The sequence below is a fragment of the Alligator sinensis genome, unplaced genomic scaffold (assembly GCF_000455745.1).
Source record: "Alligator sinensis unplaced genomic scaffold, ASM45574v1 scaffold9_1, whole genome shotgun sequence".
Lineage (NCBI taxonomy): Eukaryota > Metazoa > Chordata > Crocodylia > Alligatoridae > Alligator > Alligator sinensis.
Window position 1 is genome coordinate 817,344 of NW_005842304.1, and position 17,239 is coordinate 834,582.

The 17,239-nt window shown below is 42.6% G+C and overlaps 1 protein-coding gene across 1 annotated transcript in view; it reads left to right on the plus strand.

Annotated features, from left to right (window-relative positions):
- Positions 1-17,239, plus strand: part of ABCD2 (ATP binding cassette subfamily D member 2) — an 80,767-nt gene that overhangs the window by 25,355 nt on the left and 38,173 nt on the right. Inside the window, exons 7-8 of the mRNA XM_014522111.2 lie at positions 4,151-4,245; positions 9,177-9,322. Of these exons, the coding sequence (XP_014377597.2) occupies positions 4,151-4,245; positions 9,177-9,322 (241 nt within the window). The remainder of the gene's footprint in view (positions 1-4,150; positions 4,246-9,176; positions 9,323-17,239) is intronic.

Here is a 17,239-nt window from a genome sequence, read left to right on the forward strand (position 1 = left end):
AAAGAGTGTTTATATTATCCTCTGTGTTTACTGCAGTCCATACATTTACTGATATAGGATAGAACAGGGCTGGGCAAAATGGTGGCTGGACTCCACTTCCCAGCAGGCCCTCCCATGTGGCTGGGGCTGGTTTCCATGGAGACCCCAGCAGCAGCGGTGCTATGATAGTGTGAGGCTGGGGTTTCCATGGAGATTGGCCCCAGCAACGCTGCCAGGGCAGTGCGCAGAGCTGCTCTGGAGCCCAGCTGGGATCTTGCAGTACTGAGAGTGTGATCCGGAGCCAGGGTGGATCTGCTGCCTGTACGTCTTCGCCCAAAGCATGCAGGCTGCAGATTGCGGCTCTGCTGTGACTCTGGATCATGCTGTCACCACTGCAAGGTCCCAGCTGGGCTCTGGAGCAGCTCTGCGCCCTGCCAGCATGGGTGGTACTGAGGGGGGGACTAGGTGGGGCTATAGCCAGCCCAAAATGACCTGTAGCCCCCTGTAGTCACCCCTCCCAGCAGCACCACCGCTGCTGCCCGCCCTATTTAGGTGGCAGCAGCTGAACCTGCTCTGATTCTGCCTACAGCACAGCTCCCCTTGAGCCCCCACTACCAGGAAGAGGATGGCACCGCTGCTGCCTGCCAGTGCTGGTGGAGCTGGTCTCCACGGGAACCCTGGCTCCATGCTATCACAGCGCTGCTGCTTCTGGGGTCTCCATGGAAACTGGCCCCAGCCACGTGGACAGGGGCTGCTAGGAAATGGGAGTCCACTGCTGGGCAGATCCGTCTCATGGGCTGGATTTTGCCCACCCCTGGGATAGAAACAAGTGAAAAACTTTTAAATATTTTGTCAATTTACAATATTACTGTATAATATTGTTTTCTTATTAAATAATTCAGAATTACTAGAAAGTAGTACCACAATGTAATTTTTATAGAAGAGCTATCAGATAATATTCCTTATTACCTAAAACTCACTTTATTATGAGAATGTTGATGTTGCAAAGTCAAGCTTTTAGGAAATGGCAGAATTAAGATTGCCTATCCAGATTTCACCATGTTGTCTGAATTCTTTATAAACCTGAATGAAGTTCACAGCACCTGTTTAATATTATTATTATAGATGGGGAGGTGAATAGCAGAGAGATTAAGGCTGAAAACCTCAAGCTCTTGCTCCAGAGAATAGAGCATCTCAGTGCCATATTTACATGGACAGAAGAACTTATTTTCCCCTAAATCTGTCTCAGAATCCACAGAACTGTTTTAACTAAAACCTTTTGCAAGGAAATATCAGCCTGAAGCAGATAGCGAGTATAGAAAATTTCAGCCCCAATGAAACGTTTACAGCTTTGTGAAGTTATTAGCAATTGAAAACAAGGCCTTATAATGGAAAATGTTAGGTAGTTTTGGATGTAGACAGTGCTACCCAATCCAGCTATAACTATTCTATTTCAATGTAATGTAATTTAATTTAATTACTATTTTAATACTTAAGATGCACCTTCATATAAAGAGAAATTTCTACCCTCCCACCCCCAATCTGGCTTGTAAATTATATTCCAGACATTTTGGATTGGGGAGTGTAATGTTTTTATTTCCACATCTGAATGTTCCTGTCTTGAACAATAATGAAAGATTAACATTGTTGTTTTTTTCTCATGCTCAAAGGAATTTTTTTCAGTAGTTCCGATGAATTTTTATCCAAATGAATGACTGACATGTTTAGAAATTTAAATTTCATTCTAAATTTAAAAAAAAGAAGATTAAGATACTAGATTATAACAGGCTACATTGATTTGTTTCCATATGGTCTTATAAGGTATCAAGGACCAGCATTATAGCTTGTGAGACCTGAAGCCATGAATTGCTTTTCCCTGCAGTCTCATTGTTAGAAAAGACTGAACTAGGCTGTTTGTGTGAGTCTCAGAAATAAGTTGGTTGAAGTCCAATTCTGATTGAGGCTGGCCTTGGAAAATATGCAGTAGAGTAGATTTGATTTAATTCAAATTGATGTAAATCATGATCTAAATCACAGTTTAGATGATTTAATCATTGATTTCTACAAAACTGCATTCTTGTTGTTTGATATAACCTTAATATGTATTATTCACAACTCAGAGATAGATGTAGGTTTCATTTTTAGAAGATACACACTATACATTTTAAAGCAGTGATTTATTTTGATATTTTGTCATTAATTTTGCAGCTACATCAGAAAACTGAATTATGACATTTTAAATTGTTTGTTTAACTAAAACAAGCGTGTGTATTTTGGATATTTTTCTTCAACAGCAAACAAGTATAATTATTTTAACAAAACAAGCATATGCATTTTCTATTTTTTAACTATTTTAGTTAGAACTGTGAAACGTGTTTCTAACAAAAAATAAGTAGAGTATTTCAGCCAGGTAAACATGAGAAACTTAAAATACTGGGTTATGTAGCAAACTCAGTCTTCATCTTCCTCTTCATTTCTCAATTTAGAATGAATTAGTCCAAAGGAAGAAAATATTCTTTCTATACCTGCAGAAGTAGCTACTGGTGTTAAAAGCTGGATTATCACTTCAGTAGTCTCTGATGGATCCAGATGCTTAAGTGACTTTCACCAGTTCACTGGTGTGACTTTCTTTAAAACCTCATCAGCAAACAGATTTCTTGAATGGTTCACCCTTAACCCTGAAATTTATTATAGTTGGTATTATGGAGGGACGACTGTTGGATGTCTATGTCATAGCCAACTCAGCAGTTAAGGATTGGCTCTGGCACTGAGTATTGAGAATATAAACAGGAAAATAAACTGGAGATAGCATTTGATCCATTTGTTTTTTTAATGCCAGTAATTTCAGTCTGTCATTGCGTATTTTTCTTTTCAAGGTTTCACTCAGTTTCTTCCAACTTTAAACAGCATCAGCAATAAAACAGCACTTTCCTTGAACTTTGTCAAGGCTATGAAAATAGGCTTCAGGGTAGTCAGCACACATTCTACATTCCTCTTTAGCTCAATATTGAGAACTTTGGCTGTGACAGATCCATCTATTCTGTCAGTCTTGTTCACAAATTGTCATCAGATTAGGCCAGTTTTCAATATACCATTCAAAACCGTTCACTACTGAATTCTATCGCATGTCTTGTGGGAGAGTTAGTTTGGTTCCCCCTGCTTTCTTCAGAGCAGCTACTGTAAAGTGGTTGTTACAGAACTGTTTTGTAATTTCAACAACATTAGCTTTTATTTCTGGAGCACTGAATTGTTTGGCTAAGAGGTACGCCAAGTGAGTGCTTTAGCCATATGTTATTAGCTTAGGGCTTTCTTTACTTTCTTCTAGATTTCTTCTCAGCTTTGATACATTTGCAGCATTGTCTGAGACAAAGCTGCATACTAGACATTTGAAATTTTTTCAGTTTGTTATAACTTTTACTGCTACTTGTAAGTATTCTGCTGTGTGTGCACTTCCTGATGTAACAATTATTTCTGTAAAGCAGACAGTCCCTTTTTCTGTTGTCACACAGTCACATTACTGGATCACTGTGTCCATTGCTCCATCCATCAAGACTCGGGTTAACAATTTTCCCCTCTAGACTGTTTGCACACTGTTCAATTTCTTTCTCATACACTTTATCCAGCAATATGATCTCAAATAGTATATAAGAAGAAGATATAATCCCTATTTCATGATGATAGCTTTGAGCTTTAAGATATCTTAAAACTATATATAGATTCATTTTTTAAAAAGCATCTAAAATACTATTAAAAATACAATTTTAAATTAAAAAATCCAATTTTTAATTTTTTAAAAGAAATAATTTATTTTTTTAATCCATCCTGATATTCAGTGATTTATGATTTTACAATCAGTTGTACTTGGATTACACTCACTACAGAAAGCAAGTGTGTGTTAGTAAAAGGCTTAAAAATAGTATTAATTAACTTATCAAGTTTTATATTTTTACAAATCTGTACAGATGTTAAATAATTAATCCCAACAGTGACCCACTGGGATATTTAAGAATTATCATCTCTACATTGCAAGAGGGGAACCTGAAACATAGGTGTTTGAGTCATTTGCCCAAAGCCAGGTTTGGCACTTGGATATTTGTGGCTCATAGCCATGTGCAAAGACCTCTAGAGCTTCCATGACTATTTCACTAACTTTTTTTTTCTTAACTTGTAGGAAAAGTTATTGATGTTGAACATGGAATTGTGTGTGAAAATGTTCCTATTATTACCCCAAATGGAGATGTGGTGGTTTCCAGACTAAACTTCAAAGTAAGATGATATGCAAGAATCTTCTGATTGTTGCCATCACATTAACATAAAACAACACAGAATTCATGTACCTTATGTTAAATACTTGGAGGAGCATATGGAAAAAAGGGGAAGTCAAGAAAGGTAGGCATAGTGGCTCAATGAAGGCAGATATGTACAGTTTATCCTGCTCAAAGAAACTACATGGAGAAGACAATGGTTTGACATCTGGTTCCATTGCCAGATGAAAAATCACAACTGGGATATTCAAAGCTGCATAAGGACATCCTGCATCTATCTCCTGTTAGATATCAAAGGAATGGGAGACTCTCAAACTCCAAATTTCTTTTAAAATCTGAGCCCACAATGTTAGTGTAAACTGAGCTTGTAACATTACTTGACCACTTCTAGGAGCTGTATTAACTAATAGCTAACTTCATATTTAGGGACTTACTCATATCGCGATTCCATGATTTTCATAGACACCAGGAAAAACTGCAGTCTCTGCAATTTCATGCATAATTGCTGGGCAAAAAAAACCTTGCTAAAAACAATGCTAGCTCCCCAGTTGGGAGCCAGCAGCCAGTACGGTCCAGCCTGACAGCCTGCCAAGTGAGGGGGAGCTGCTGACATCATAGAAGCATAGAAGTAGGGTCGGAAGGGACCTTGTAGATCTTCAAGTCCGACCCCCTGCCTGAGCAGGAAGAAAAATGGGCTCAAATGACTCCAGCCAGGTAGACATACAGCCTCTTCGTAAAGACCCCCAGGGTAGCAGCCAGCACCACTTCCCTTGGAAGTTGGTTCCAGATCCTAGCCGCCCTTACTGTGAAGTAGTTCCTACAGATGTCGAATCTAAACCTACTCTCCAACAACTTGTGGCTGTTATTCCTTGTTATCCCAGGGGGTTCTAGGGGAAACAAGGTCTCCCCCAACCCCTTCTGGTGCCCCTTGGGGGTTTATAGACAGTCACCAGGTCCCCCCTCAGCCTTCTCTTGTGAAGGCTGAACAGGTTCAGGTCCCGTAGCCTCTCGTTGTAGGGTCTGCCCTGCTGTCCCTGGATCATGCAGGTGGCCCTCCTCTGGACCCTATCAATGTTGTCCACATCCCTTTTGAAGTGGGATGCCCAGAACTGGACACAGTACTCCAGCTGTGGCCTGACCAGCATCGCGTAGAGGGGGAGGATCACCTCCTTGGACCTACTTGAGATGCACCTGTGGATGCACAATAAGGTCCGGTTAGCCCTGCCGACCGTGACTTCTCACTCTCGGCCCATGTTCATCTTGGAGTCAATGATGACTCTGAGATCCCTTTCTGCCTCTGTGCTCTCAAGAAGGGAGTTTCCCATCTTACAAGTGTGCTGCTGGTTACTACTGCCCAAGTGCAGCACCCTGCACTTGTCAGTATTGAAATGCATCCTGTTTTTGTTAGCCCATCCCTGCAACCTATCCAGGTCTTTCTGCAGTCTTTCCCTCCCTGCTAACGTGCCTACCTCTCCCCCAAATTTTGGTATCATCAGCAAATTTGAACAGGTTGCTTTTCACCCCGTTGTCCAAATCGCTGATAAAGAAATTGAACAGTGCGGGCCCAAGGACCGAGCCCTGGGGGACTCCGCTGCCCACTTCCCCCCAGGTCAAATATGACCCGTCCGCCACCACCCTCTGAGTACAACCCTTCAGCCAATTTGCAATCCATGAAAGGGAGTAGCCAAGATAGTGGCCACCTCTTCCTCCCTTTGCCACTGATTGGCTGAGAGGGCTGCCTTTCATGCAGCTCAGCCTCTCTCCACCAATCAGTGGTGAGGGGTGGGGCTGCATAAAGTGCAGTCCTCTCTGCCAGTCAGTGGCATAGGGCAGGGCCATGTGAAGGGCAGCCCTCTTGGCCAATCAGCTGCGAGGGGCAGGGGTGCTAGGCTGCCTTGTCCAGTGAGTGGGGGGATAAGGACGAGGGGGGCCTTGCTTGTGATAAGTCTGGAAAAATGGTGACTAGCACCGTGATCAGCTTGCAAAATTGCTTGTCTGCCACCTCAGTTTTGGTAGGTCCATAACTCATAGTTTACAGGCTTAATCCTTAAATCTTTACTTAGTAAAAACTCACATTGTTTCTAATGACTTATTACAAATAACATTTAATGCGTGTTGATGCTACATTATTTCTGAATGGTATTTACATACCAAAGTTTTGCTAGTACAGAAATTGCTGTTTCTAGAAATAGGTAAAAGTAGTGGAAAGCTATCTGAGAACTTCCACAACCTCACTTGTCTTGAAAAGGCAGCTAACTACTTGCATCACTTCTGCAGGTATACACTGTGCAAGAGAAAAGGACTTAGCAGCAACTGCTAAGACGGGGCAAAATTCATGATGACATGAATAGAAATAATTATTTTAGCATTATGAAATGATGGATTGACAGTCAGGCAAAGATGCCAGTGTGATTCTGCACTTTGCCCAGTAGATTTATACAAAGAATTCACTAATGATGCCTGTGTGTGTGAGAGAGAGAGTTCAGCTGGATAGTGTGTGTGAGAGAGAGAGTTCAGCTGGATAGCTATACATAACATGAATACTACCAATTAAGGATATACATACATAGATAGCATGCCCAAAGTGACATTGCTATTGATATAATTAGAAAAAGATATTCTGAGAAATTTTTCAAAGCAGTTAGTTTTGCATTCTCAGCTTCATCACTCAGAGGCTAGGGACAAAAATTACACACAAACCAATTTAAGTGATTGGAAGCTGGTTTAAACCTGTAACAGAGTAGAACTTCAGTGCACATAAACCTCTTTCAAAATGGCCCAAACCTGTTTAAGATAAACCTGAACAGATGTAGTATCAGACTTAACTGATTTAGGTTAAACTGGTTTGTGAAACTTCTGTCCCAGATCCCTTCCTGATTTAAGTTAATTCACAGTTCCCAACATCCCAGGATGCTTTGCAGCCCTGGGTTGTGCTGTCTATCTAGGGGCAGCATAGCTGTCACAGAACTGAAGTGCTAAAGCCTCAGCTCCCTAGCCTGCTTCCTGCCTGGGCCTGTCAGCCCAGCGGGATAGTGGGGCAGAGGAATAGGGTCCCAGGCCCCCCTTCCCCAGCCCCAAGCTGTACAGCAAGGGGAGGAAAAGCCCCTGTGGTGAGGGCTTTTTGTTCCCCCCACCTTGCAGCCCAGAGAGCTGGGCAGGTATTAGCTCAGCCCCTCCTTCTCCCCAGCCTCTGCCTCCTGTGGGTGTGAATGCAGCCCTCCCCACTCCTGCCTAGCACTTGCTCCCCCAGCCCTTTCCCAGTCCTCTGCCTCCAAGAGGGATGGCAGGAGCAGGTGTAGGAACCCTCCCCCCAACCAGTGGTCCCCCCAGCTGACATCTGCCAAGGGGGCTTTTCACCCTGCAGCTCAAGCTCAGCTGGGATTGTCTCAGCCTCACCCCTGTCCCAGCCATTGCATCCTAGATGGGCAGGGTGGGGAGGCAAAAGGTGGTAACGCACTGCCCCTGCACCAGCTTCCCCAACTGAGGTGCTGGGTGCGGAGGGCACCTACTGGAAGGATTTTCACCTCTCCCCCCTGCCCCTCAGCAGCTCAAGATGGGCTTGGCTCAAGCTGCAATGGGGTGGGGGGAAGCCTCCGAGTGGGAGCTTTCCCTTCCATGCCCAGCAGACCTCAGCTGGGAGGACTGGCACAGGGGTCCAGGGGTCACAGGGGTCAGGGTCTGGTGCATTCCCACCCCTGTCCCCCCACCTGCCCCTCTGGGAGGTGATGGCTGGGGAAGGAGTGGAGCTGGGGCAATCCCAGCTGGGCTTAACTTGTGGGAGGGTGTAAAGCCCCCAAGTGGGTGCTTTCCTCTCCATACCGGGCAAATGTTGACTGTGGGGTGGTCTTCCCCCCCCCCCCCTTGCTGAGGCAGGGGGTTGGGGAAGGAGCATCTTGGAGCTGGGGAGTGGACGGGAAGACACCGAGGGCAGGCTTTTCCCTTGCACCCCACAGACTCTGGCTATCAACCAGGCCTGAGCTGCCACTGAGCTGAGCCCAACAGCCTCAGGCAACCTGGCCATGAGGGATGGTGTGCATAAGTGCCTGGCCTGGGCCAGCGTAGGCTTCTGCCTGTCTTGGCCACCCAAACACTGAACATCAGTTCACTTTGTTACTGCTTCAGTTTAGGAAAAAATGGAGAATATTGAATTTATTTTTGCCTTGGGGTTTTTTGAACCTCTGTACTTAGTCAAAGTGGTTAAGGGGATTGACTTTATATATTGCTTTGGGAGTTTACTCCTTTCTGTCTGATTCCATAAGAAAAATTGATATCACCAGCTGCGGACTGACATTGTAATGGAGCTTAATCTAGTTTACAGGAATGTTAAGCTTGTAAGGTACTGATTCCTTTTAACTGCTTACAGTCCCCTTAGACTGAAGCACAAGTATGTGAAGGGAATATTTGGCTCTAAGTGTTATTTATAGATGCAGTACAAGAATGTCAGAAATCAGAATCCCTCATAGATAGTGACATATGTTATGTGGGCAAGTGTTCCCAACTCTGTGAAAGTAGAATTCAGTTTTATAGCATGTTAAAATAAACCATACTCAGCCTTTATCCAAGAAACAAAGTGACCCAATGATTAAAAAGATGTCAGTGATAATGACTCCCACTCATCCACAAAATAATCCTGTGTCTTCTGTAAGTGATAACATGCTATCTAAACCCTGGGTATGTTGTTGCTTTCATGGAGCTAGTAAATATGATATCTCCTGGTTCCTTTGCTTTTGTTCTTTGAATGCATATGTTGTATGGAAATCCACTGGGGGTTCTTTGTTTGGGGTTTTTTCAAGCAGACTACATAACTAATAACTAGTGAAACTGACTTAAACTGTTTAGGTGGCTTCGTTTTTTAGGTGTTAGTGTTATGTGTTAGTGCAAAGTAGTGATTTTTGAAAAATTGTTGCTTCATCACTTTCATTATGATTTTAGGTACAGGAAGGAATGCATCTTTTAATCACTGGTCCCAATGGCTGTGGAAAGAGCTCTCTGTTCAGAATTTTAAGTGGTCTATGGCCAGTATATGAAGGAGTTCTCTACAAACCCCCTCCTCAGCACTTGTTTTATATTCCACAAAGGTATGTGTTTTTGCTTAAGCTGGTAATACTTTTTTCCAGTTATATGAATATTGAGCCATATTGCATATGGTTAAAATCATAGCACCTAAAGTTAAATTAGAAGGTGATAACCAGCACCTCTGATTATTAGAGAATGCTAAGAGCTCTCATTTCCAGTCACTGTAGGGCATTGAGAACAAATGTACACTCACCCTTGATGTCCAGGGAGGACTGGATATTTAGGGAGCACTGGGGAACAGCATAGAGTTTTTGTAAGGAATTTGAAATACACCTAATGTAGATGAACTCAAATTTCACATTTGTTTTAAAAGCAAAGATCAAGACAGGTGGGAATATGTTTTTTCTAAATCTTGAGTTTTTTAAAAGAACTAAACTTTTGCAAATTTAAAACTTTTAGTGAATTTTCAAATCATAGTTATTTACATGGCTTTGTAGAGCTAGAAGAGAATATAGACCCCTGCACATCGTAGCCATGTTGGTATGTACTTTGTATAAGTTAATGCAGTCTAAAACATGCAGTTTGTCATGCGGCCTATGTTAGCCCAGGGTAAACACCATGACTAAATCCAGCATTAGATATGCTGGAGGGTAGGGTTAGGATTCAGAGATACCTAGACAAATTGGAGGACTGGACCAAAGGGAATCTCATGAGGTTCAACAAGGACAAGTGCAAAGTCCTGCACTTAGGACAGAACAATCCCATGTACAAGTACAGGCTGGGGACTGACTGGCTGGGACAGCAGCTCTGCAGAAAAGGACCTGGGGGTTACAGTAGACAATAAGCTGAATATGAGCCAGTAGTGCACCATTATTGCCAAGAAGGCTAATGGCATACTGGGCTGCATTGGTAGGAGTGTTGCCAGCAGATCAAGGGAAGTGGTTATTCCCTTCTATTCAGCACTAGAGAGGCCACATCTGGAGTCCTGTGTCCAATTTTAGACCCCCCGCTACAGAAAGGATGTGGACAAATTGGAGAGTCTGGCGGAGGGCAACAAAAATGGTAAGGGGGCTGGAGGACATGATTTATGAGGAAAGACTGAGGCAAATGGGCTTATGTGGTCTGGAGAAGACTGAGAGGGGACTTAATAGCAGCCTTCAATTACCTGAAATGGGGTTCTAAGGAGGATGGAGCTAGACTGTTCTCAGTGGTGGCAGATGACAGAGCAAGGAGCAATGGTCTCAAGTTGCAGCAAGGGAAGTTTAGGTTAGATATTAGGAAAAACTTCTCACTAGGAGGGTAGTGAAACACTGGAACAGGTTACCCAGAGAGGTGGTGGAATCTCCATCCTTGGAGGTTTTTAAGACCTGACAGAGCCTTGGCTCAGATGATCTAGTTGGGGCTGATCCTGCTTTGAGCAGGGGGTTGGACTAGATGACCTCCTGAGGTCTCTTCCAACCCTAATTTTCTATGATTATTATTCTTTTATTCTCAGACTGGAACTGAAGCAGGACAGCACCCTAAATGGTTATTCCCATGGTCATTTTGAGGCTGTTGAACCTCTTTTCTGTAGTATGCATTTGTATTTCTACATGAAGTGTATATTTAGGTTTAAATATTGTTTCCCAACTACACAAGGTATGTAGAAGACGAGCAAATTTCAGGTTGTGCTGGAACGTTGCAGTTAAAGTAAATCACTGCTTGTCTAGGGAAATCAGTTTGCTTACTTGAAACCATTTTGCTTATGAGCCCATTACAAACTGCTGCCTGGACTGGGTGAGCTTATGTATTTGTTTGTCTCCTTTAATAGTTCTAACATTTCAGGCTTGGCAAGATGACACTAACTACTTTTCCATTATCTATCTGTTTTAAAGTAATTTAAACTTCCACCAAACAGGGATGATTTAAGAAAGATATACATGCCTGCTTTTTGAACAGAGCAATATAGAATTGTTATCAAACTATCAGCTGTTCAATAAGAAAGAAAAAGTACCTCATCTGTTGATATTCAGCGCACTGCTGATATTCAGCACTGAGCAGACACTAAAATGTATAATGAAGGCTGAACAACTGAAAATGCTCCGAAGTAAAGAAGACTGCCTGTAATAATTAACTTTTTATCTCTGATCTTTTTTATGTAAAGTGCAGCCCCAAAATGTAAGGAAAATGAGATAGCTTGGTTGATTTACAGTTATTAAAAGGTGGATTATCTTTTTCTGTGTATAAAATTTCTGCTGCTATGGAAACACCTCAGTTAGTTTTACTTAGTAGTGTGTGGACTCTTAAAAATTGCATCACCTGAGACTCCCTGTCTCCGAGATCACTTGACATTAATTAACATCAACATCTGTTGTTTCCACGATTTGTATCTGCCAAAACGTTGTGAGATTTACATTGTTTTCAGACCTTGACTATATCCTGCAAGATTTAGCTCTGCCTTTATTCAAGGAATAATTCTCATAGAGGCTTTTAGAACGATCTATACTCCCACAGATGCATAGAGCAGTCCAAGTGCTCTCAAACACCAGGCTGCAGTCATCTTTCACTGGGTTTACAATGGGGAGATGGAGGCAAGATTTCCTTCACTTCTCCTCTCCTTGATGTTAATTAAGTCCAGGATTACTCTGGTCCTAATTGTATTCCAGGTTGGATCAAAGTTATACTATTTTTTCTTCTACATTCTATTTTAATTAAATGTAAGTACTTGAGAGGATAGCATGTAATAAGATACTTGGTAGTGTTAGAGTGATGGTGTAGCCATGATGGTCCAGGAATTATGCAAAAGGCAAGGATTTTGGGGGTGATATCTTTTATTGGATGAGCTGCATGTTTGGAATAAAATTAGACAGCGCATTCTTCATCAAGTTGCATTTGTACACACCCAGAATAAAATTTAGGGGACAAGGAAGTCCATAATTAAAAAAAAAAAAAAAGAAACAATATTTTGAATACCACCAGCCCCACCCCAAAACCCCCCCAAAACATGAGTAACAAGCTAAGAACTAACACTAGATATATGAAAATGGGACTTATCATAACAAAGTTTAAAGTATGACTCATCACAATACATCAACATGGTGTCTCAGGGTAATCTGATTTCTCTAGTCTTTGTCCTCTTCTCACTCTCCGCTGGTGTCATATATTTTGGGAGAATGTTCTGTCCCTGGATCATTGTGAAATACTGAATATGAGGTTTACATTTATTTTTCAACAAATCAGGCACTTAATCTTATTCTTTCCCACTCCATCCAAAGATCACAAACAATCCCACCTCTCCTTGTCTCGATATAATCCCCAGCAGAATCCCAGGTCTATGCTCTAGTGGGTTACCTTGGCAACATCTCAGGATTATTCTTCAAAGCAGTAGGGACCAGCCTTTTTGGCAGGTGTGCCACAAGGTCAGCCCCACACCCTCCCCAAGTACCACTCAAACCTCTTCCCCTGCTCAGTCTGTTACTCTTATTTCTGTTCCACATCATAAATTGTACGTGTAGCCATACCAATGGTGACAATCAGCCCTGGTCCTGATGCTGAAAAACAGCTGCCATGAAACCTGGTTGCAAGGGTGGGGGGAGCTGAGGGGCTCTGGCCACTGGGAAGCCAGCAACCTCACAGCCTAGCAGCCTTCCTTGAAGGGAAAGGCACTTAAAAATGCCAAGCTACAGGGAGCTGGGCCAAACCCATACATTTTAGATGTCCCAAGGCATGGGACCCCCAGCTGGAGGAGAGGCTCCCCAGTCTCAGGGTTCCAGTGCCTCAGGACTTCAAGAAGGTACTGAAGATTTCTCTGAGAAATCAGCTGATTGTCAGACCCAGCCCCAACAACCCTGGTTTTAGAACCAGGGAGGGTAGGGGGCAGCCCTGGATTTGGGACAGAGCCACCTCCTGCCCAGTCTGCAGGATCGGACTGGAGGCAGCTGAGCAGTAGTGTGATTGGGACTGGAAGAATCCCAGGTCCATGCTCTAGTGGATCTATGCTCTAGTACATTGTGTCTCTGGCTATGCATGTCTGGCATGGCAGGAGACATGATGTTTGGGCTGCAACATAAAACCCCTCCAAATCTCAGTTATGCCATTGTTTTAACATCTGTCAGGGGCCTGCATTACTTCACATAGCTCCTTTTTCACTTTGTGATTTTTCTGGTACAATATATGGACTTGACTACTTTCATATCTGTCACTATCAGAGTTCAGTTCTGTAATTCCTCCTTCCTCTCCTATAAATTTAATCTGAGTTCCAGTGTTTAGTCTGTTTCCAGGCTCATCAATCATTAAAATGCAACAAAAATGGTTTGCTGCTGCTGGAAATGTCTTCCATTTTTCTTGGCTTTAATATGTCCTGATTAATATACCTATATTTTTCTTGTTCTATTAAATGGGCACTGATGATATGGAACAGAATGAACAAAAATGTTTTCCAGTCTCTTTAAATCTTGTTTTCATGTTCACCTAGTCTATTTCTCATGTTAGCTTCTGTTCCTTTGCAAGCCTTTGTCCCTTGGTTTCTCCTTCTATATTCTAAAAATATCCTTGGCTACCAAACAATTACACCTACAGCTACAAACAAACTTACCTGGCATTCTGCAGTTACTCAAGTGATATTTTTTCCTCAAATAATCCAAAAATAGTATCTTGTGGATGAGAATAAGCAAGGATAATCTGAGCTGTACAAGTGATCATTGTTTTAGAAAGGTATAAGGGCATAAAAACAGATGGGTTATAATGCACCTTATGTAATGAAATAGTAAATAACTGTTGTAATTAAAATATAATTGTTTTTAGACAGTTCTTAATTTTGCAAAGTCTGTTTTTTTCAGATCCACTATTTTTTGTATTATTAGTGCTTGCAAAGAGTTGTATAATACTTCTTTCTCACTACTGCGTAATCTTAGAATCAAGGTAAATTACTGTTTACCAATAATAATTGTTCCTTTCAGCTTCTTACTTCTGCTGTCCCACACCTAACCTTTCACCATTATTTCAGCTGAATCCTGGATTATTCATATGCCATATTTACTTAACTCCAAAATGAGATGCCTCCACTCCCCCCATTTAACATGGTGGTGGGGCAGGGTTGGGAGGAAGACCCTTGTCCTGGAACTGAGTACAGCAAAAGCTGTGTTAACAGGCACTTTATTAGCAGGAAAACTCTACTAACCGGCATCTGAGGGACATGGCAAAAGTGAAACCAGAAGTACCACTTCTGGGGGACTTCCGGTTTTGCTGCCACAAGCCGAGCTTTTCTTTGTCACTTTTTCAGCCCACAGCCCGGGACAAAGCAACCTGTGCGGGGCCCTCTCCCTGTCCCTCGGCACACTGATGCCAGGGAGTGCACCAGACAGTGCACAATTGATTAACCAGCATATTTGATTAACTGGCATCCCACATTCCCGGGGGATGCTGGATAACAGAGCTTTTACTGTACAAACAATGGAAGGGCAGTCTGTTGCTGTGGCTACGGCTCTGGTACTCGCCCTCGAGCCTAACTAAACTAGGATCAGTGGTAGACCTATCCTGGTCCCATCCAAAAAGTCACTTAGAAATTCAAAATATATTAATTTATTCTGGCTAGTGGCTGAAGATAGGAATAATCAGCAGAAAGCAGTACTACTTATAAGTGGAATCAGCAACACCTGATGGGATATCTCTTATGACTAGAATGTGAACATCAAGATTTACACTCTGATTTTGAAGGACAGGCTTGGGAACAAAAGGTGTTGCCTTGTTTGTCAAAAATGCACACACTTATTCCCTGGTTCAAGAGGAAGAAGATGGCAAAGCAGAATGCATTTGGGTGAGGATGAAAGGTGAAAAACGTGGCACCAATATAATAGTGGGGATTTATTACAAGCCACCTAATCAGGAGGAGGAGGTGGATGAGGCACTCTTCAAGCAGGTGGCAAATCTATCCAACAGCTATGGGATGGTACTGATAGGAGACTTGAATTTTCCAGATATCTTCTGGAAAATGGTGTAGCCAAACATAAAATGGCAAGCCACATCCTAACTTCTGGAGGACAACTTTCTGTTCCAGATAGTGGAGGATACAACTAGGGGATCATCTATCTTGGATTTTGTCCTGACCAACAGAGAAGAACTGGTGGAGGATGTGAAGGTGATGGGTAACTTGGAAGGAAGCGATCACGATACACAAGAATTCTAGATCCTGCAGCTGGGAAAGCATAAGATCAGCAAAATTACGAAAAGGTGGATTTCATCTGACTCAAGGAGTTAATAGGCATAGTATCATGGCATAGATTGAAGGATAAACGTGACCAGGAGGGCTGGGAGTTTCTAAAGGGGCACAGTATTGGAAACCCAACAAGAAACTGTCTCAACACAATTGAAGCACAAGAAGAATGGTAAAAGATCAATGTAGCTGCCCAAGTGATGGCTAGAAAATGATTTTTAGAGACTTTTTTTTTTTTAGGGATTGGCTTGTAGGTAAAGTAGACCATTGCATTAGAACAATGGTCTAGGGGAATAGCAAGGGTTAACTGGTTTCTAAAATCTCATTTGTGACAAAGTTTCACAGCTTTCAAGGCAGACAGTGTTTTGAGGCCAGTGGAGAAACAGGCTGGGAAATTTGCACAATGTTCCCTGAAAACCCATAACAAAGATGGGCTTCCCATGGTGGTGCCAGGTCATAGTGCCCAGCTGCAAAGCCCCTGGGATTTCTGGTTTTGGTGGACAGATCAAATTAGGAGGATAGGCATGCCCAAATTAAAATACTGGTAAATGACCAAATTAAGATGTATGCATGTGATGGGTTTGTGGAAACAATGGAATATGCTGACAGAACAGAGCATGGACACTATGATGACCACAGGGAAACCAGTCAACAGTACCCGGAAATCTTTGTCATCCGAAGAGAAGAATAATACAAAAGGAGGGATTTCAGAGCAGCAAGTGGTTCCCAAAGGGGGATTCCAAGGCCCCTATGGGCAGAAGGCACACCACTAGCCCGTGTCACCCACCCCACCGGGTGGAGGTGAGGGTTTGGTACTTGACCTCCAAGACTGCTGCCATTCAAGAAAGAACCATAGGGTGAAGCTTGCATATTGGCCAGGCATACCTTTCCTCTGTGAACTCTGAAACTCGTAGATAAATTAAATGTGAGGATTATTTTGTTTGCCTCGTCTGCATTACTCTTATCTGGTATCAGTGCAATTTACCTATTATCAAATAGAAGAAGTTGTGATCAGTCTGAGGGTTTGGGTCTGCCCAGAATAAAGTATCTGGGTTATAAATCCAGTGCCTACATAAGGAGCTTCTCAAATGCCAAAGAAAGGTATACAAGCAATGAGAGAATGGGCAGGTCATCAAGGAAATAGCCCGAACCTTGAGGGACAAAATTGGGAAGGCAAAAATAAGGAACAAGCTGCACCTGGCAAAGAAAGTTAAGGACAAGAAGAGAAGGTTCTAGAAGTATTTTGGCCAGAAAAGAAGAGCCAAGGAATCTGTGGGCCCTGTGTTAACAAGCCAGGGGGAACTCCTAACCAAAGATACAAAGAAGGCAGAACTACTCAACAGCTACTTTGCCTCATTGTTCACAAAAAAAAATTAAGGTGTAGGTAGACATCTAAGAAAGGTTATCTGGACAAGGAAAAGGCACTTAAGAGGGGGCATGATGGCAGTCTTCAAATACTTGAAGGGCTTCCATAAAGAAGAGGGAAAGCACCTTTTCTTTTTTGATGTAGAGAGGAGGATGCAGACCAATGGCTTGAAGTTGCAGCAAAGTAAATACAGATTGGATATCCAGAAAAACTTCTTCACTGTCAGAATAGTGAGGCAGCGGAATAAGTTGCCTAGTGAGGCTGTGGACTGTGCATCACTGAAGGTATTCCAGAAGAGTTTGAATTGCCACTGGTTGTCAATGATCTAGGCATAGCTATGCCTATTTTCTACCATGGGTATTTCTCATGCTTCTGGGCTTTGCTGGTTGCTCTTGCCTCCTTTGTGCCTCCCCCAGCCCCACC